The sequence below is a fragment of the Podarcis vaucheri genome, assembly GCF_965113315.1.
Source record: "Podarcis vaucheri genome assembly, chromosome: 10".
Taxonomy (NCBI): domain Eukaryota; kingdom Metazoa; phylum Chordata; class Lepidosauria; order Squamata; family Lacertidae; genus Podarcis; species Podarcis vaucheri.
The window spans coordinates 41,544,142-41,565,751 of NC_138748.1; the positions used below are offsets into that span (position 1 = coordinate 41,544,142).

Here is a 21,610-nt window from a genome sequence, read left to right on the forward strand (position 1 = left end):
TTATTTGGGGGTATGGGGCACTGCCCCACCAACCTCAGCCTGCCCTCAGCCAGACTTCACCTGCCTACCTTCTTACAACTAGCTGTGATGACTCTGCCTGCCATTGGCTCTAGCTCCCTTGGATGTTGACCTTCCTGCCTCCCGCCCCACCAGTCACATTGGCACCAGTCACAACCGGGGGAAAGGTAACGGGACCTTAAGGAAATCTACAACCCCCTGAGTCACCTCCTCAGCTGTTGTTGAGATGATGCCCACAGTGACCTTTGAAAAATAGTAGCTGAGAGGGGGCTCATCATCATCATTTTTTTTTTTATACCCCGGCCATCTGGCTGGGTTTCCCCAGCCACTCTGGGCGGCTTCCAAAAAAGTATTGAAATACAGTGGTCTGTTAAACATTAAAAGCTTCCCTAAACAGGGCTGCCTTCAGATGTCTTCTAAAAGTCTGGTAGTTGTTCTTGTCTTTGACATCTGGTGGGAGGGCGTTCCACAGGGCGGGTGCCACTACTGAGAAGGCTCTCTGCCTGTTCCCCTGTAACTTGGCTTCTCTCAGTGAGGGAACTGCCAGAAGGCCCTTGGCACTGCACCTCAGTGTCTGGGCATCACATCTCCTTTAATTTGAACTCTGAGAATAGATATGTTCTGCTACTACATCAGCAAAATGGTTTCCCCAGTTAAGATGCCTGTGGCAGACACCTACAGTTACCCTACATCAGGTTAGTTTCATACATTGCACCCATTTTGAAGTAATAACACAGAGCAAATTTCATAATTTGCTTTTTCCACTCTCAGTTTGGCCGTGGTGAAGTGTACTTGTAGGAAGTGTAGTGTGAACCTGAGGTGAACCACAAAATGCCAGAGAAGAAGGGGGAAATAAAGATCCACATCGGGTACAAAGGGGTGAGTGAAAATTTACATTGGGAAGAAAGGTGTGTGTCAAATCAACCTTACCCGATGGTTGAAGGGAATCAAAGACCATCATGCTCCCATGGGAAGAGGCCTGTTCTAAATCAAGCTGGGCAGGTGCAGAGCCTAGGAGACTCCAAGGGCAGCTCCGCCATTTCCTCCCTAGGGGTAGGAGGTCACCAGCAGCACCTCTTATTTGCCAAGAGGCCGCTGTAGTGGGGACACTGGGGGGGGGGGGGCTACCAAGGTGATGGCAGATCTGACTTCCAAGGCTTGCACCACAGCTGTCACTGCCACTATGGCAACAGCTGTGGGCAATGCATTCTTGGAGGCCAGATCTGCTGCCCCATGGATCCTACCACCTAAGGCAGTTGCCTTGCCTTGCCTTGCCTTGCCTCATAGGTGGGCCGGCTCTGAGTGTGAGTCTGTGCACATATCCCCTGTATATTTTTTCTTAGCTGATCTGGATGGCAAAGCAGCTGATTTGCTCAGAAGGATAAGCACTGGAAATTCCTGAGCGTCTGCAGGCATGATCAGCTTCTGCTCCAGGGATCGAGTGTACAAAGAAGAAAGAGAACGAGGGAGAGGTAGAGAGAGACTTAAAAGACTGTTCCTCATGGTCACTCTTGAACTTTCTCAGTACATTAACAGCTGAATGTTAGGTAAGTATAGAAAGCAATGAAGGGGAGGAGGAGCACAATGGTGTTATTGTTGGCCAGGGGTCTCCCACCAGCCCATATCCTCTTGGTTTCTCAACTCCCAGAGAGGTGCAATTTATCAACTGACTTGATGAATGGTCACGGATTCAATTGTGGGGTGGGGAGAGGCACAGGATCCTTCCCCACCCAGCTGCTGGGGTGACTGTCCTGTTGACGTCAGACATTTTTACCTCATCTCCTGGCACCGGGACGTTATATTTATAACAGCACCAGGAGTAGTGGAACTGGAATAGGCGTGTCCCTACTCCATCATCTCTGCTTTTTCCCTCATTTGCTTTTAAAGCTGCCCTTAGAGTGTGAGAGAGCAATTTCGCTGCTTGTCTCGCTCGGGGAGAGAAGAACGAGCGGAGCTGAGATTATTTGCCGAGTGGGTGTGCGGCAGGAATTTCCCTGGTTTGCCCTCTGCTACTGAAGAAGACGCATCTAGCCGTGGGAGCACAGAGCACACTCAAGGTAAATCAAAGACCAAAGCTACCGTGATGGGATCATAGAGCAAGAGGTTTGGTAGGAGGGAGTCCTGTGGCTCTTTCTCAACCTGACCCCAGGGCATGGTGCTGTGGTGCAGTTTGTAGCTTCGTTTCTGGATTGCTAGTCTGCAGATGGGATTTTCCTTTCATGTTTTTAGCATTACAAAGACACCCATCGACAGCCATTCTCTGGCTCTTTCCTAGAATCTGAAAAGTGCAAAAAATTCCTTATTTGTGTATACGCACTGGTGCGCAAAGCATGCCTTCCCTGTAGATTTATTTTGCGTTCTCACAGCTAGCAAGTCTTAACTGGAGTACCTGGAATTCTGTTGATTTAGCCCTGCTATTATTAAGCAAGTTGGTGTCCCGTTGGCGTCAATGTGTTCATTCTGTTCAAACGCATGCAGCACTGTTTAATTGGTTTGTGGATCTGGCTGTTTGACCTCTAGCTATCAGCTGCATGTGGTTTTAAGAAAGCTGTACACCCTTAAGTGGAGGGTAGCAAACCAGGCAGTGAATGAATGATTTGCAGCCCGCTACTATGCATGTTTACTTGGCAGCAAGTTTGCATAGGTCTACAGCCTGAGTGCTTAAAAGTATTTTTCTTTTTCTCAGAAATGGAGAGGGTGGGGGGATTTCTGCCTGGCCCTTGTACAACTAAGGCAAGTGCTAATGTTAAAATGACACATAGGGGTTCTGATTTGGAAATTTCTCACCAGAAGAAGCAACTTACCCTGCATTCAGTCTTTTTGGTGAGTTTTCTGTATTCAGTTATCTGAAGGAATGTCTCTGAGGACACAGCAGATGGAGCAAAGGGGTGTTCCTGCTTGATACAGTGTTGACAGTCCTTTGGAGAATGTGGTGCTTTCGCCTACACCTGCAGGCAGTTGGGGCCTGACTCAAAACATTAAAATTTGGTGGCCCACATTTGCCCCGAAATGTCGCATTCCATTAGAGGGCAGCGCCAGACCCTAAAGTCAGTGGGGTCAGACCCACACACAATTACAGTGGTACCTCGGGTTAAGAACTTAATTTGTTCTGGAGGTCTGTTCTTAACCTGAAACTGTTCTTAACCTGAGGTACCACTTTGGCTAATGGGGCCTCCCGCTGCCGACGCGCCGCAATTTCTGTTCTCATCCTGAGGTAAAGTTCTTAACCCGAGATACTATTTCTGGGTTAGTGGAGTCTGTAACCCAAAGTGTTTGTAACTTGAAGCGTCTGTAACCCGAGGTACCTCTGTTCACACTCAACACACATAATCACACAGAGAGAGGCGCTTTTCATGGGGAAAAGAGATATGTATTTGTTTTTCAGTAACTCTGTTGAAGTTTCGCTTTCCATTTTTCATTCCTTTGCACTCCACACTATGAAAGTTTGTAAAAACAAGCAACCCAACAAAGTTTGACTGTGCAGAAGGCAAAAAGCAACCAGTAATGCCCGCTGGAGATTACACCGCCAAACTTCAAGCCACACCATATATAGCTCTTTAGTCTGAAACTTCAAAAGGCAATTGCACCCTGAAAATACTATACCTGAGTTACAAAATGTATGCCTTTTGATTATACGATCCTCACAGTAGTAAATAATATTTTTAAATATAATGGTACTACTAGATTAGTTCACCGTATGCCTAGATTCCATAATCCATTACTCAGTTAATGAAATAAGGCTTTATCTGAATCAGCTTAATAATTATTTGATTACTTTGACATCTCTAAGTAGTGTCTGACTTGGTTCAGCTGTTCTGATATTATCCCCTTCACAGAATTGTAGGGTTGAGGTCCATTTCACTCTCTTTTTCAAATCATGCTTTATCATGCTTCTCTTAATTTCTACAGGTCTTCCTTTAAGGCGGCATCCACTTTAGGGCTGTCCTGAGGCACCATGACCTCCCAGCCAGTCTGTCAAGGCTTAGATAGAGACTATGACTTCCTCTGTGACACCAAGGACTATTGGGGCGTTGTTGTGGAATCCTTTGCTACCGCTGGTGCTGTCGTCACAGCCATCCTGATCGTTGTGCTCATTTTCCTTGTATGTAAAGTCCAAGACAACACAAAGCGAAGCCTGATCCCTGTCCAGTTCCTCTTCCTTCTGGGCACTCTAGGAATCTTCGGCCTCACTTTTGCCTTCATTATAAGGCTCAACGAGAGGACTGCCCCCACCCGCTTCTTTCTTTTCGGGGTCCTCTTCGCCCTCTGCTTCGCCTGCCTCCTGGCCCATGCCTTCGACCTCATCAAGCTGGTGAGAGGAAGACGCCCATTTTCGGTACTGGCGCTGCTGGTTTTTGCCATCAGCCTGACCATTGTGCAGATTATCATCGCCATACAGTATGTAGCCATCAACAGCCAAGAACTGAGAGCCCTGAACTCCACGAAAGGTTTGACACAAAAAAGCCGCGTGGACTTCGTTCTGCTTCTCATCTACGTGCTTTTCCTGATAGCCCTCCTCTTTGTGGTCTCCACTTTTGTTTTCTGTGGGTCATACAGAAGGTGGAAGAGGCACGGCACACACACCTTCTTCACAGCCCTCTTCTCCATAGGCATCTGGGTGGCCTGGATCAGCGTGTTCATGACAGACTTTGGGAAAAGGCCAGAATGGGACGATCCCACTATCAGCATTGCTCTGGTAGCTAATGGGTGGGTCTTCCTGATGATATATGCAGTGCCTGAGCTCTGTTTCCTCACCACTCCACGGAAGCCCGGAGACTACCCTCCGGAGAATGATGCCTGCCAGCCTAAAGTCCTGAAGAAAACCTATGGAGTAGAGAATCGAGCCTATGCTCAGGAAGACAACGCGCAAGGTATGGCTATCCATAGCAATGCCTGTATGTCTGGGACTGGCAAGTGCTTTGTGTGATAGAGAGAGCATCTTTGGCAAGCTAAAAATATTTAGACTGTTTTAGGAATGCTGCTGAATTATTATTTTTTAACCCATTTCAAAGCATTCCCTATGACAGCTTCCCTTGTTCTCATTTGGCGTTGCAGAGCACAAAGAGGGCCACACTGCAAGTGTCCTTGGAAAGGCAGGCACTTTTTAGGAAAATTCTGGGCCACAGGGAAGGTGGGAGGCCAGCTTCCTAGTGTTTCCTGTAATGCAAGTTCACTGCCACCTAAGTAAATGCTTATATAGCCAATGCCTATATAATGATTTATGGCATTCATTTGTCACTTTTCTTTCTTTCTTAAATCTTAAATCTCAAATCAACATGTTGCACACCACATGGATCAGGATTCAGTCAGGTCCCAAAATGGGAAATATTTTTGGGTGGCTGAAATCCTAGATGCACTTACCTGGGAATAAGGCCCATTAGGGGCATCTAGCCCAGTATCTAACCCACTGCCAGAGTTCTCTCCCAGTCCTACCTAGAGATGTTGGGGATTAACCCAGGGACTTCGGCATACAAAGCAGATGCTCTTATGGGCGTAGCCAGGATTTTTGTTAGAAGGCAGGCCTTTTGTTAGGCAGGGGTAGTTATGTATTTATATTTGTTTATATTGATTTGGGGGGCAGCTTTCCCCCCTGCTCCCCCTGGCTACACCCATTGATGCTCTGCCTTTGAGCTACAGCCCTTCCTTTATGCAAAAGACAAAGGCTTTCATTCTGAGTAAATACAAATTGGACTGGGCTGCACAACACACTACATCAGAGGTTTTCAACCTTTTTGGCTCCACAGCTTCCTTGAGCAACTACATTCTTTCTGTGGCACCCCTGTGGGGCTCAGGAGCCCAGTTATGTCACCCCTTGCCTGCAGGGCTGGCAGCCTCTCATGCTTTTTTGAACACCCTCACTTGTGGAGTGTTCCCTCAGTCTCTTCCCCTCTCCTCTCTCCTTGGGAGTTCTCTGGGCAGCCCAGTCTCTGAGCTGCCCACCCTGCCAGAAAGAGAGGTGCTCCTCACACTGCCCCACAGGGGCCTGGGAGGCACCCCCTGGCCAGCCGCAGAGGCACCATTTGCCTGCAGAGCTTGAAGCCAGGGCTGCTGTAACAAACAGCCATGCAAGCCTTTGGGAGAGATGCAAGAGGGTGTCAAAGAGGAGGGAGAAAGGGAAGAAGGAACAGAGGCCAGTGTTGCCCACAGCACCCCTGACCATCCTTCAAGGCACCCCAGGGTGCCACAGCTATAGTTCCAAGGATGCTTTAACTGTATTGTGTATACACAACTGTTGCTGTAGATGGTTGTCTGGAAGCAAATGGAGTTTTCTTTGTTTTTGTGGCAATATTAAATACACTGACTCACTGCCTCCCCTTGCTTGTCTTTTTCAGTTCCAAATGCAAACAGTGGCCCTTCATATCCTCCATATTCAACTCACTTCCAGCTGCAGGTAAATAAACAGTCTTTGATTTTCAGTACGGGAATGATTCGTTGCAATGCAACTTCATTCAATCAAGTGGCCTATGAAGGAATTTCAACATGTTTGGATAATTATTAAACATTATCGAGTTGGTGGTGGAGCTGCCACTCACATGAGGTTCTGTGGTCTTGGGGCTGTGTGGGATACAGAGAACAACTCAGCCAACAAGCTGCATTTGACGTCTGGGTAACGTGAGTTCTTTTTGGCTGCATCGAGACAACAGAATAGTGTATGTTGGGGCAGGTAATAGAATTGGCTGTAAACTGCAGATTGCTGTAAATTGCAGTTGTCTAGTGGGCCCTGTATGCAACGTCCGAGCCAACCTGAGATCACTCAGTGAGCATTTTAATGCCACTGCTGATATTATTGGAGACAAACAAAGTCAAGTATGAGTGAAGGCGATGCTTCCTTCTGATCACATGGTTGTTAACCAGTCAAGAATGTGTGCCTCTCCCCTCCAAGCAGTCAAAGATGATTGCTGTGGAGGTGATGAGTCTCTGTGCTTATAGCAAATGGTGGACGAGTTGCTTCTTCTCTAAACAGGCAAAGAAAGAGAGGGGATTGTGGGGAGCTTCCATGTCCAAACTTCAAATGGAAGATGCCAGTAACTGGGGTTACAGGGGTTGGGATCACACTGAAGCACTTTATTCACCTTATGCAGCATTCTAGAAAAATAATTAAAAGGGAATCAGTTTTGCAGCTACCAAAAGCTTTCACGACCCCAACCCAGCCCCACTGGCTCAAGTATATTTCCATGCTAAACTAACCATGTGGTAATGTATCTAGCATGCAGTTTTGTCTGGACGGGTTTTCTTAAAAGGCCTGCCACACCAGGAATCACAGACTACAGACTTAAGAGTTTGGCTGACCTTTACCCCCTGACTAACGAAGGATTAAGAACCCAGGCTCACTTCCATTATAAGTGACCCAAGCATTGGATTGTCTTCTAGGTCTTGGGGAAAGTTGACTACTGCCAACCTGCCAATGCAAAAGTTGGGGGAGGGGGCTCTGAGTCTCTTCCTCAACCTAGTTAAAAAACAGTTCTGCTTTCTCAAAAGAAACATTCAACAGAATATATGTCACTTAAAAACCTTATAATTCCACTTCCTTCCTCTTTTCTTGCCTAGAACCTTGAGCCCCAGCAGGATTTCTCCATCCCACGGCCGAAAACTCGAACCAGCCCATACGAAGAGTATTCTGGAGGGAAAGGTGTCAAGTAGCCGTCCTGCTACGAATGCCAGAGAAGCCATTCTGAGTCGGCGGAGGTGCTGGAAATCATCATGAATATAGCGGTGCTTCAGTTTTTATTAAATCAGGGACAGAACTCAGCGCTGCAGCAGATGAAGGAAGATGCCTGTCCTTTTCTCCTGCACACCTTTTATATCTGCCTTTGTACACTTGGCACTTTATAATGTTTTCTTTTACCGTGTTCCTTCATTTAATGAATTGCTGTAGGCTTTTTTTGAGGTAGCCTCTCCCCTCGTGTGGTTACAATCACGCCACTCTTGCTACCTTGCTGCCCTGCCTTCTGCCACCCAAGTGCTGAGGGGGAGGTTCTGCAGCATGGAGCTTTCTCTATGGAGCTCTTGGTGTGGTTTAGACCCCTGATTTGCACAGGATTCTATATCACCTGGGGGGGGGGCATCCCATAAATTGGGGGGGGGCAGTGAGCCTACCCATGCTCTTCCCCTCCACAGCTGCAATTGCTTAAGAGGCAGTCTCCCAAATAGGGCTTATGGCTTCTCTCAGTTCCACAGAGAATTCTATACCTCAGCATTTTTCCCAAGCTTGTTTTTCTCCTCACAACACAAACAGGAAAGATTATATCCATCCCATTCACTTGTGGGGTTCCCTGTGAGTAAAAATGTGAGTAAAGCTCAAGGAGTATTCTTGGCCCAGGCCAAATACCTGAAATGTATGTATTTGCGTTTTCTCCTAACCTCCCCCCCCCCTGCCTTTGAAGCATTGGAATTTGCAGGAATATTCGATGATAACTGTACCATTTAGAAGCCTGCGGAATCTCCAAATGTCTTCCTTTTAAGAGGTGGCCTGTGTCAGTGATTGTCTTTAGTCCTACGTGCAATGCCAGGCCTGTAATAGCACTGCTGTCCTCAAATCCTGTCAAATTCCCCCTGCCTGATTTTGTGGAACTGAGTCACAAAGGGAACTGGCCCAAAACAAAAACAAATCAGTTTTCAAACCAGGAAATCGCAGTATTTTTAAAAGTGAAAGTCATTCCAAACTGTCTATAGATCTGCTTTGAACACAGGAAGAAAGCAGAGGGAGGGGGAAAGAAAACAGGTTTTAAAACTGTGTACAGCTTTGAATGAGATTTCTTTACAGGCTTCCTGCTTTTGCCACTGATGCCTAATCTCTCCCCTGGTGAGACTTCCAAGCCCACTGAGCCTGCTTAGGGGACCTAACATTAAGACTGCTGGGAGATGGGGAGATTGCTCTGCTTTGCAGAGGACAACCCTGCAGTTTGAAGGCAGTGATGTGTGGCAGCATAGAAACGGGATAGTAGATTAGAATAATTATCTCTAAATATGCGTCTCCTCCTATAAATTAGCACATGCAAATTTTATGTGCTGTTGTGTAGAGAGGACCCTTGACTATATGTAATACACAAACACAAACATAAGGAAGTCCTCTGAGTGTGTGAACAGTGGTGTGAACAACCAAAACAATGCATTATGGGGGGGCGGGGGGGCGGGCGGAGGCAGATTGCAAGAAATTGAGGGATGGGATGGGATGGGCAAACTGATGCATGACCATCCCCTGCCAAAGCTACATGAGAGATAAACATGATCTCTTGAAGTCAACATGGCAACAACTCTACAGAGAGCACTTAGTCAAACCCTCCTGGGGGAAAAATCCCTACCTATAGATCTTCTCCGCATGAGTTTCTGCCTGTCATTATTAGCAGATTTCAGTGATAGAGAAAGGGAAACTTTGGAAGCATAATGGTGGTGGCGGAGGGAATTCACTGAATGCCACTAAGGCTGAAATCCTATACCCGCTTACTCTGGGATCAGCCTCGTTCAACTCAGTGGGGTGTCCTGCAACTCTTTTACCACAGCATTTTAGGACATACTAATGCTAACCTCTAGCAAAATGTTGCATATTGGAGTGCTGCTATTCAGGATTCCTCCCACTCTGCTCTGCTCTATTTCCCCTGTCCTGGTATTCCATTCTCCTTCCTGCAAGAGCCAATCACAATTTTGTTGTCACTAAGCTTGCTCAGTCTCCTCATTGGGCTATTTGGAGAGGTGGTTTCCTCCTAAGAGTTTCGCACCTTCCCAAAGATTTTCTATACTTCTGCAAACCTTGGAGTTCCTGCTGATAGTTTCCTCTTGGTGCAGTTTTGGGCTATATAAGGACCAGCACATAATAGTATTAAGATTGATATTATATGATTGCTTTATATGATGATTGCAGATGGGGAAGAACATTGGCGATCACAAGCCTTACCCATATGGCAAACACTTCCAGAAAGTTGTTTCAGATTTTAATGGGGAGTTGGAGAAACTCTTTTACAACTGGTTCAAGAAAAATAAGACACAATTCAGAGAAAGTCAATCTTCTTTTTCCATTGATTATAATGGGATACGTTAGTCCTGTGCTTAACAATGCTCCCATTAAAATCCATTGGGAAGGGGGGAGTGCGCAATTTTGCTCCTTAACCTGTGGGAAAGGATTCTTCAGGTTTTGTTTTTGCTTGTGTGCTTGTAAATGTATTATATTATTATTTATTTGTTTATTTCTCATACCACACGGAACACATTGGTCTGCATTTAATAAATAATTATAGATGGTGTGTATTGATAATGTGTTCTTTTGACAATTTCTGTTAATGGTACATATCCACCAAAGCACTTTGCATAGGTACGAAGACCATAGCAGAGTTTCAAGATACAGTGATACCTTGGGTTAAGAACTTAATTCGTTCTGGAGGTCCGTTCTTAACCTGAAACTGTTCTTAACCTGAAGCACCACTTTAGCTAATGGGGCCTCCCACTGCCGCCGCGCCGCCGGAGCATGATTTCTGTTCTCATCCTGAAGCAAAGTTCTTAACCCGAGGTACTATTTCTGGGTTAGCGGAGTCTGTAACCTGAAGTGTATGTAACCCAAGGTACCACTGTACTATACTGAAGGGTGCATTTTCGCATATCTAAGGGGCTGCGACCAGGTGTGTCAACTCTAGGGGACTGAGGTGTCTTCAGCACCTTTGATATTTGTTTGAAGGGAGCCCAGCCCCCTCAGTATTGAGGGGCTTGACGTGCATTGCACACGTATGACATCACACACATGACATATCACAGCTTCAGCACCTTGGCTCTGCCAGAGCGCTCAGTCTCTTCCAGGGGACATGACGTTGCACATGCTCCATGAGTGATGTCACACACATGCGCCTCATGCATGATGTCATATGCACGTACCATATGCTACGCCCCCTCAATCCTGGGGGGGAACTGGCATCTCTGACTGAGATAGGAGATCATATTGCTAAGAGAACTTTTGCTGACGCACAACTCCCGTCGTGCCTGGCTATTGGCCATGCTGCCTGTGGCTGATGGAAGTTGTGGTTCGGCAACACACAAAGGGCCTAAAGTTCCCTGCACTCCTGTTTTAAAGTCTTCAACCCTCTTTGTCTCATGGCCAATGAACCCTGAAAAAGGAAAATAATATTTTTTATAGAAGTATGATTCATATATCATCATGACACTCCCAGACCATTTTTAATTACCGGCATTTCTGTGTTTATATGGCATGTGTGTGCCTGGGTGTGTTCATAGAGATCCTTGCATTGCATAGAGAAAGGAGGGTGCTGGGTGGGGAGGTGTTGTGACAGCATCTGGGATCATATACCGTATTTTTTGCTCTATAAGACTCACTTTTTCCCTCCTAAAAAGTAAGGGAAAATGTGTGTGCGTCTTATGGAGCGAAGGCAGACTGCGCAGCTATCCCAGAAGCCAGAACAGCAAGAGGGATTGCTGCTTTTGCTGCGCAGCGATCCCTCTTGCTGTTCTGGCTTCTGGGATTCAGAATTCCCCCCCCCTTGTTTTCCTCATCCAAAAACTAGGTGTGTCTTATGGTCTGGTGAGTCTTATAGAGCGAAAAATACGGTGCATGCAGAAAGATGCCAAAAATAACCATGAGATGCTATAGGAAGTAGAAGAGGAAAAAATAAGTTGTGTTGGAGGGCAGTGAAAAGAGGTGAGACAAAGGGAAGCAAGGGAACTTGCCTCTATGGCAGGGATGGCCAATGTGGTGCTCTTCAGACATTATGCGAATGCAACTCCCATCAGTGTTGACTTTCCCCGGATAAAAAATGCACTGAATAAGTGAATTCATGAGTCTGACATCAGATTTTCAACCAATATTTCTGCTCATCACACTTTGATACCTCATTCCTCCCCCTGGGTGTGACAGTATTGCCTGAATGTGAGGTGTTTTCTTTTAACCATTGCTAGCCCTTTTCAGCCACAAGCTATACAATCAACATGCCTAGTTTCTCAGTTAGGAGTGCAAAAGTTTATAAAGTTTAATGTTTATAAACTTTTGCACTCCTAACTGAGAGCAGGCATTGTGGGAGCATCACATAAACAAGTTCAGCTCTGGATGGTTTATGGAATATGTTTTCTAGATTTGTGCCCCCTTACTGGTCCAACAACAACCTTGGGTAAAATTCTTGCCCTCCATACTTGGGGTGCACCCTTTGCACAAACTTTTAACACAGAGCTGCTTCTTTTTCTCACATCCTTTGAGGACAAGGAAAAACTATGGATCAGTCTGATAAGGTCAGCTCAGTATATTTCCCTCAAGGTGTCCCACCAGGAAACAAATGACACATCAGTTGGCTTACTTGTACTGAAGCAGCTTTAGTTCTGCTAACATTCATGTGTGATATCAGTAGTACTAAACATACTAGGAAAGGTATCCTTTTAAATACAGTGAGGCTTATTTCAGAGTAAATATGTTTAGCCAACTAAGCTGGAAGTAGGAAGGCTTAATCTGTTTACAGATCATATTATACAAATGTACCAATGGCAACTGGACAGACTGATTTCTGACACAGGAAATTAAGAAGACCCTGATTGGATAGCCCAAATGCCCATCTAGTTAACCATCCTTTTCCCACCAACCAAATGCCTGTGTGAGAAGGTCACATGCAGGACATGAGCACGATAGCATCCTCCCCACTCATGTTCCCTGGCAACTGGTATTCAGAGACATGTTGCCTCCAGTACTGGAGAGATAGTACACAGCCATCAGGACTAAGAGCTGCTGGTAGACTGATCCTCCATAAATTTATCTAACCCCTTTCTCAAGCAGGCCAAGTAGGTGGCCATCCCCATGTCTTGGTGGTGACAAATTCCATAGTTTAACTAGGAGCTGTAAAACTACTTCGTGTTGTCTGTCAACATTCAGTGTCACTCATTTAAGTATTACTAGAGAGAGAGGGAGGGAGAGAAAGAAAGAGGGAGAGAGAAACTTTCTTCTGCCCATTTTCTCTGTACAGTGCTTAATTTTATACACTTCTACCATGTCTCCTGTTTACCTTTTTTTCTGAACTAAACAGTCCCAAATGACCATGAGCTTCCTCTCAGGACAAGGTGGCCCTTCCAAGTACCGTAGGTCCTAGCCCTGTCTGAAATCCCAGATAGCTGCTGCTATCCATGAGTGTAGACCAGCCCCGTCCAAGACATCTAGAGCAGTGGCCCCCAATTTGCTAAGTACTGTGGAGCCCCTGTTTTTCAACAGCCAAGCCATAGACCCCCTACTTTTGAAGGTTTTGATATCTCTGTGGTAGTTTTTGTTACATGAACGGTGCCACGGACCCCCAGAGTGGGTTACATGGACCCCCAGAGTCTCCAGACCACCAGTTGGGAACTGCTGATCTTGAGGGCACCAGACTGGGGAAGGCTAATGTACGCAGTAAGAGGGACCGTTGGGTCGACTTGGTACAAGGCACCGCTCTGCCTTTCTCTTTCTCTTCGTTCTTCGAAGGTATGCTGCCGCCTTTTTGCTTCCTCACATTCCCCCCCCCCTTTGCTGCTAACCTCCATGGATTCCCTGGGGGTTTGCCCTCCACCTGACCTCTCCTGCTCCTTACTCCATGCTTCATGTCTTTGAAGGCATCCTCTCTTTCAATGTCTTCTCCTCGATCTCTGCGTAGAACGTCCTGGAGTCGCCCAGCTTCTCCTCCACCCTAAAAGTCAACATGCTGCTATGCTGTGATCAAAAGTTTCGAAGGAAGCTGCTGTTTGCTTTTCTCTTTGCCATGGTGACTGCACACAGCGCTGGATTATGTAATGAATAATGCACCCCTCCCATTCTAAAGCACATGGACATGGCTGATGAAGAGGGCCTTTTCTTTCTTTCTTTCTTTCTTTCTTTCTTTCTTTCTTTCTTTCTTTCTTTCTTTCTTTCTTTCTTTCTTTCTTTCCTCTCTTAAAAAAGGTCTTTCCCACCCAGTCCAGAAATGTTGGGTCTCAACATTTGGCTCGACAACAGCAATGGCCAAATTCACCCGAAGGTTGAATGTCAAGAGGTCTTGAATATTTCAAGGTGGATTTCACAAGTGCTCTGACTCAAGGAGTGGAGAGCTGGAGAGCTGCATGCGCTTGCATCTGCTGCCAGAAAAGGGATCAAGGGCAATTGGGAGACTCTCTGGTCTTCCGAGAAGAGCATAAAGGCAAGGTGGAGACTAGCCTGGCACCATCCATCAGCCAGAGAGCAGGGAGAAGGGATAGACAAATCTTTCCATTCAAGTTTATCTCTTTTTTCCATTCACAAATTCAGTTCTCCACATTTCAATACCTGTGTGTGTGTGTGTTAAAAGTCCAGCATTTAAGTGTGAATTATTCCTGATATACACATATTTGTATGCATTTTGTACATACACATTTATTTACACTTTGTTTGCAAACAATTCCCCCTGATATAATGCATTTCTGCACAGTGTGTTTAGTTGGAGAATGGCATCGCAAGATGTGGAGATGTGCCATTTTTTAAGAACAACTGTGTTTCAGTTAGCATATTGGCTTGAGAAGTATGAATTATGTCATTTCACATGAAAATGCAAACAAAATCCAATTTATCTCTCCCCCACAATTCCCTAGTCCTTTGCTGTTGCTTTCCAGTTGTGCTGGGATTGCAGAAGAAGAGGAAAAGACCCTCAGGAAGAAAGGCTGCTGGGTTGCCATGAGTTTGGCTTTGTGTATATACAGTGTGCAAATATTATTACAATCTGAGGGAAGCTGCCATGCAGATCATTCAGTCATAAGGCAGGATGCAAATCCTCTAACTAGTCCATAATTTAGTCCAGTCTCCCCCTGGCAGGATTTAATCATGACACCTAGGAGTGAATATATATGCATATGTATGTTTGTGTGCATACTGTTACAAAAATTGGGTGCCTCCCCCAATCTCTGCCAAGTGATAGCAAGATCCCAGGGGGCTTCCAGGCACTCACCCAGGGTCTGTGTTCCTTTGGAGAATTGAGACACCACAGAGACTGTCATAGCTTTAAGAAGTATGGTTTGTTCGCCTTCAGTCTGTAAGGAGGGAGTCCAGATCTTACAGCATGGTCATTTCAAGAGGGGCTTGTCCCCACAGCAGTGCAGCCAGTCTTCAGCCAGCCTGCCCAAGATGGATTCCAGCCCTTCATTTCCCTTCTTTTTCCCAGAACACCTTTCTAAAAACTCTAATTTCTCCACAAGTAAATTTTTATTGTTTTCCTTACATATTCTTTTCCAACAAATTGTATTAACAACATACATTCCCTTTGACTCTGCCGAGTCGCGACCCCCCTCCCTCCCCACAACCGGTATATTTAACATCGCGCACATCATTCTAAAAACTCTAATTTCCTATCACTTCAAACACACACCACCTTGGCAGCAACTGTCTCCCCAGGCCAAAGGATTCCTCTAGGGTTGCCCATCCACACCTTTTGCCATGTTAACTGATTGGCTCTCTGCTAGGCCAGCCAGGCTGGTTTGCATAAACCAGACCAGAGATTCCTTTTCTGGCACAGCTCTGCAGCTTGTACTTTCATAAATACCCCAATTAATAAAAATCCTGCCATTTATTAATTCCTAGTGTTTGTGGGGGTCCCCCCATATGTGTGGGTGTGTGGGCGGTTGTGTGTTCTCTCTCTCTCTCTCTCTCTCTCTCTCTCTCTCTCTCTCTCTCTGGCAAATAATTCTCTGAGTGTACAACTCATGTACATCATCCTTCTATGAAGGATTGTGTCAGGGAAATGGTTGCATAATAGCAAAGAATGGCTACTCTTTCCAATTTGCATGGAATCTGAGGTGAGTAGATGGGTGAGATTTATCAAACTGGAAATGAAGGTAGGCTGGGTGTGATCTAAGCAGATGCTTTGCATGCCTACAAAGGGCTGTGGACCACAGTTCCACTTGAGCCTTTAGAGGAAAGAACGGCAAAAACAGCAGTTTCGGCAGAAACTTCTATAGTCTTTTTACCAAGTCCACAAATCCCGTATGAGTGGTTTACTGTAGTTACATGTGCTTTGCTGGGTCTTGAGACTGCGCTGATAGCTGTGCTCAGAGTGGACCCATCAAAATCCAGTGACCTTAGCTTTTTCTAGACTAAGTTAAGTCCATTGATTTTCAGGTCTTCTCTGAGCATGATTTAGTCAGATACAACCCACTGTTTTTACATTAACTTTCAGTGTTATTGGATTGCATTTTTTTATTTTATTGATTGATGTCCAGAGTGGTTTAACAATCAGTCCCTCTACACAGGGAACTCGGGGAATTGTAGTTCTTTGAGGGGAGCAAAGGGTCTCCTCACAACCCTCAGCACCTGCAACAAACAACATTTTTTTATTTTATTGATTGTTGTTCAGAGTGGTTTAACAATCAGTCTCTCTACACAGGGAACTCGGGGAATTGTAGTTCTTTGAGGGGAGCAAAGGGTCTCCTCACAACCCTCAGCACCTGCAACAAACGACAGCTCCCAGAATTCTTTGGGGGAGGCTATGACTGTTTAAAGTGGTATCATAGTGCTTTAAATGTATTATGTGAATGCGGCCCAAATTGTGAATCCTTCTCTTTTTTTCTCATGGAAGCCATATTTTAAGGGTTCCAACAACCCACTCTGAAGCAGAGTCTCCACACTGAGGCTCTGTCATCGCCACCACCCGCAGCCTAACACGGGGAGGCCCCGAAAGCTTTCACAGTATTGCAGAGGTCTCATTTATGGGGCACTTGCTGACTGAGGAGGAAAGAAGCCTGAAGGCCAGCAAAGCACCGTGAGAGAAGCTGCTTTTCACCTCTGAGGATGAGCACATAGTCATATGAGGTGGCCGGAGTATTTGCCCAGGGAAATCATTGATTCAGATATTGGGGTGTTTTCCCCACCCAGCACATTAAAATGGAAGGATACTCTGTGAGAGGCATTGTTAAGGGGTCTCCCAGAAAACCCCAGGCCCCAGATCTCATACTCCTCAACTGTCCTGCTTTAAGTGGGACATTGTGGACTTACAGAAGCCATCCTGGCTTCTGACTGGATCCCAGGATGTCCTGTTTTGACTCTCACAAGAGTGCAGCCCCACAAGATGTCTCCTTTGGGGCGCTGTGCTTACACACGAGTAATTTGGTGAGTCAGTTGAATGGCAACATGACATCAGGCAGTGTGCTCCCACCAGAGTACCTGCTGTTGAGGTTCATGCCGCTAAGCTGGTGAAAATCTCTGTCCCCCCCTCACCAACTGCCTTCTTGTTCATGGTTCTCTCCAAGCCCCACCTCAGGTGGGGGTGAAATGCAGCCATGCAAAGAGGGCAGGAGCTGGGGCAGGGCATATTCATGGATGAAGAAAGTTGGGGTGACAATTGTTTGGGATGGAAAAAGGAAGGGGTGCATGTGAAAGTGAGTGGAGGGGAGGAGGAAGAAGGATAAAAGTGAGGGGTCCAGTGATGGAATGGATCTAGGCCTCTCTCTTCCTCTGTCACCCATTACTGTGACCAACAGCAGTCATTCTGTCACCAAAAGGCGCATGTTCCAATTTTCCCCTGCAACATGTTGGAGGGTATGAGCTCTCCTGCCCTCTCTCCGCTCCCCCCAACTTTCTTCTTCTTCTTCATTGTTTATAGGATGGCTGGACACACTTCAAAGCACAATGCCAGGGAGATCCTAGCCAATGCCATCTTACTTTCAGAGAAGCAGCTACATATGCAGATTTGTGTCGCCAACCTGTTCTCCAAGTCCTTTAAGTACCTTGCAGTACTCTACAATATATTACATAGGCCTGCAAGGTGTCTGTTCATTCTTTAAATAAAAGCTGCCAGGCCACAAATCTTCCAAGCCTGTACTTTCTTTTTTAATGATTAGGTGGAGCAAGCCAGTGTTCCAGGTGAGGCTGTGCATTCCTGGTCCCCACCCTTCCTACGTCTCTCTGGGCATGAGGTTCCAAGTTCAGTCCCCAGCGTCTCCCCCTCTGAAAGAATCCTGTGCAGCCCGAGGATGAAGGATCTCTGCCCATGATCTAGAAGAACTACTCCCTGTTTGGAGCAGAGCAGGGTGGCCAATGTGGTTTCCCCACTTTGTTGCCGGACTCCGTCTCCCACCATCCCTGACCATAGGCTTACACTGACTGGGGTTGATGGGAGTTGAAGTCCAGCACCATCAGTTTATGTGTTCATCTGAAAATTTAAATTCTCTGACTGGGGAAGAAGGTAGAAGTTGGAAGGAAAGACATTTGCCCCTTTCTAGCCCTAAATATTCCATATTCAACCCCCAAAGAAACCTGCGCTTTCCATGGTTTCTCATGGTGGCCTTACACTCCCAAGGCTAGGCTCTAAGGGATAGGAGAGCCTGAGGAAGCATCTTTAGTTCAGGCACAGGGAACCTGTGGCCCTCCAAATTTCGTTGGACTGTTAACATGGCTCATGGTCAGGGATAATGGGAGTTGTAGTCCGATAATTTCTGGAGGGCCACAGCTTTTGCCACCCCTGCTTTAGAGAAAGGGTTGGAGCAAATGCTTTTTGAGAACACGGTTCTGCTCCACGTAGAACCAACCCTATCATTTCTTGTCCCTTCTCTCCCTTTAATGAGTGTTAAAACTATAAACCAGAGGGGAAAGTGTGTAGCCCTTTAAGCTGCAGTCCAAATTCGTCTTTCTCTCTCTTTTCCCCAGCTCCCCTTCATCTTATTACCATAATTTGCCCCAGTGTGTCTTACTTATTTAATCCCTACTGAGACCTCTCTGGAATATGCAGTGCAGGGATGCTTCTCCATCCGTTTTGTGTGGTTATTATTTTTTCTGAGTGTGACATCATGTGGTGAGATATAGCCGTTGCATCATGGCAGGAAGGGCGACTCTCAGCTTTTGGACAGCTTCCCTCAGGTGGTGCTCAATAGTGAGGGTGTGTGCCCTGGAGTGCGACAGAACCCGAATCCTGAAATGTAGTCCCTCCTATATAACATATTTTGCCCTGCACAGTCTCAATCAAGAGCAGACTTCAGCATGCAAAAATGAAGGAGAAAAAAATGCCTTTTTGTGCTCCTACGCACATGAAAAAGTGCTTTCTGTACGTTTGTAATACAGGCAACTCCCCACTTATGCTGGGTTATTTTCCAGCCCCCCTTGTGCATAAGTGGAAATCACTTTTAAACACTTTTTAAGTGCTCTTTTTGCTGCTTTCTCTCCAATCCCGTTCAAAAACACTGTACCAAAAATATCCAAAACTGGAATTGAAGCTCTGGAGCAAGCAAGAAGACTGGAGGACGTGTGGGAAAGAAGGTGGTGCTGCTGTGCTACCCCACACGCCAGCTGTTATGTGGGGAAGCTGAGCAGCCTAAACAAAGTCCCACTGTGCTTCCGGTCTCTTCAGGGCTTCCTCTTCAGCCTCCAGGGAGAGTCTCCTCATGAGCCACAAGGACTCTCCTGCTCTCTCTCATGCCATTTCTGGGTATGATTCTAGTTATTTAATTATTTCTTGGGGCCACACATATTCACAGTCACACACGAGTCAATCATGTTCAAGTGAGGGGGGGGAATGCCTGTAATTATCAATGGAAATTAATACCAATGTAGTTATATCGCATTAATGGGAGAATTGGACCTGAGCTGGTATTGATGGACAGCAAGAGGGAAGAGGAGGAGAGCTTAGAGACTAAGCGTATGTGTGAGAGAGGGAGAATTTGAGAGGAAGCACCTGCGCCTGTGTGTGTGTGTGCATGTGAGGAAGAATTCAGCACGTCCCACTGGCATCATCGTCAGTATTCATTACATTTCTTCCCTTCCCTTCGCCAGGAGGTTTCAGGGCAGGTTATAGCAATTTGAAATACGCTATTAAAATCAGTTAAAACAAATGGCAGTCCAGAGAATAGTGGCATTTGCAAAGACCAAGCTGCTTACTAGTGCGCTTCAAGAAGAGCCTCTAAGAATGGATTAGAAAAGCAGAGGGTCCTTTTACAACTTAAGAGCCACATTTCCTTTGGGGAAACCTTTGGGGGGGGGACACTTTTGGGTGGTGGGTGGAGCCAGAGGAAAAAGTAAGTGGAGCAATGAATGAATTCTCCCTTTGTACAGTCGTCCACTTTCTAACACACTCACACCCATCCCTCTCTCCTCCATGAAGGCCATCGAGAAGCATTGTCAGAGTTGTTGTTTTTTAAAATGTATTTTTATTAAAGATTTTCTTGTGCAATGGTATGTGCAATGCCTCTCTCTCGTATTTCCAGCCCCCCCCCCCATGTAACATGCCCTGAGTCAGCACCAACAATATGAGGTACCTCATGTATCTCTGATGAGGGATATATCGCCTAGCCTGTTACCAGAGGTGGATTTAGGCAAGTGCTTCAGAGCTTTGGGGGTGCTGCAGGGGGTGCTGCAACTGAAGTAGAATGGAAGGTGAGAGGCAGGGAATGCCAAATTTTGGTGTCACATAGGGCGCTACCGAAATTTGAGACCCCCTGTCCGCTTCTGCAGTGACACTTCATGCCACACCAAAGTGCCACAAGACTCTCTGTTCTTAAGGATCAAGCATCCGTTGAGTTTCTAGAAAGCTACATACCAAACCACTGCATTGTGAACCTTAAGCAGCGCCACGTTCTTAGCAACAAACCAAGCAGGTTCTCGATTGTGTTTTGAATTTGTCAAATTGGAAGTTAATGCCTAGTATTAATTTCATCACCAACTGCCTCCTTCAGCAGAAAGGCACTGCTGTGCTGTAATAACTTTCACTTCATGATATGGTTAATGAGAACTTGCTCATAAAGAATTGTCATTGTCTTTGTGCATGTTTTTACTGCCTCGATAAGTGTTTATATTTGGAAACAGGTGGCTTGTAATAAACCTGCCAGCTCCTGCTAATTGAACAGGTGATATCTGAATAAATACTGATTGCTGAGCCGCAGAAATGGATGTTTCAGAGAAGTGGTCCTGGGCAAAGGGCTTCGCTTGCACTTTCATAAGCTTGGCCACTCGATGGCAGCCTTGCACTAAAAAACTTGCCATGTTGCCTTACAGCTGAGCTTAAACTAGATCTGGCTAGAAGAAAAGTCAAATCCTCACTCTGTCCTCTTGTGCACCATTGTCTTTAATTCTTACAATCACAAGCTTTCCTTAACAATGACATGCTCTTGTTCTTCATGTAAGTGCTGAGTGATTAGACTGCCGAGTGTCTTAAGCATTTTCCGATTATGATTTGGATGATAGGACAATATGGCAATTAGATTACAGTGTGGACTGAGCGGGCATCAGCATCAAGATCAGAATGAGAGGCTGTGATCTCATTATCCTCTCATGCAGGCTGCCACTTTGAATCATATAATCATGAAGCAGGGGAGAGAGCAGCCAGAATGCCCAACCCGTTAGCTCTGTAAGGATGGAGCCACAACATCTGAGACCACAGTTTGCTATCAGTAAAGAGCAAGTGCAGGCAAGGGGAACCACAACAAGGTGTTTACATAACAGGGGGAAGCAGGCGACTCAAGGAAGGAAGCCACTCCGTATGCTTGAAATGCAGGCAGGTTCTGAATGGCGTCAGTTCTAAATGCCGTCTTGGGGATCGTAAGACAATACAGTGCCTGAAAGGCCACAGCATATGAGGCAAATTAAAAGCAGTATTTCCGACCCGTTTAGTGCAGCACAGAAATCAAGATGTTGCAGTTAAAACAACATCAACATATGCTC

General features: G+C 46.0%; 1 protein-coding gene across 1 annotated transcript; it reads left to right on the forward strand.

The window, feature by feature from the left end:
- The first annotated feature begins 1,867 nt into the window (after nucleotides 1-1,867).
- On the forward strand, nucleotides 1,868-10,256 carry GPRC5A (G protein-coupled receptor class C group 5 member A). The gene is made up of 4 exons (XM_082240892.1): nucleotides 1,868-2,075; nucleotides 3,928-4,889; nucleotides 6,351-6,409; nucleotides 7,567-10,256. The coding sequence occupies exons 2-4, from the start codon at nucleotides 3,974-3,976 to the stop codon at nucleotides 7,657-7,659; spliced, it is 1,068 nt and encodes a 355-aa protein (XP_082097018.1). The 5' UTR covers nucleotides 1,868-2,075; nucleotides 3,928-3,973; the 3' UTR covers nucleotides 7,660-10,256.
- Nucleotides 10,257-21,610: the final 11,354 nt, after the last annotated feature.

What these genes read in the sequence shown, in the direction of transcription:
- GPRC5A (XM_082240892.1), top strand. Translation starts at nt 3,974, where the DNA reads ATGACCTCCCAGCCAGTCTGTCAAGGCTTAGATAGAGACTATGACTTC. An exon ending in TCAGGAAGACAACGCGCAAG is followed by an intron (nt 4,890 to 6,350) that starts GTATGGCTATCC and finishes TGTCTTTTTCAG; the next exon opens with TTCCAAATGCAAACAGTGGC. An exon ending in CAACTCACTTCCAGCTGCAG is followed by an intron (nt 6,410 to 7,566) that starts GTAAATAAACAG and finishes TTTCTTGCCTAG; the next exon opens with AACCTTGAGCCCCAGCAGGA.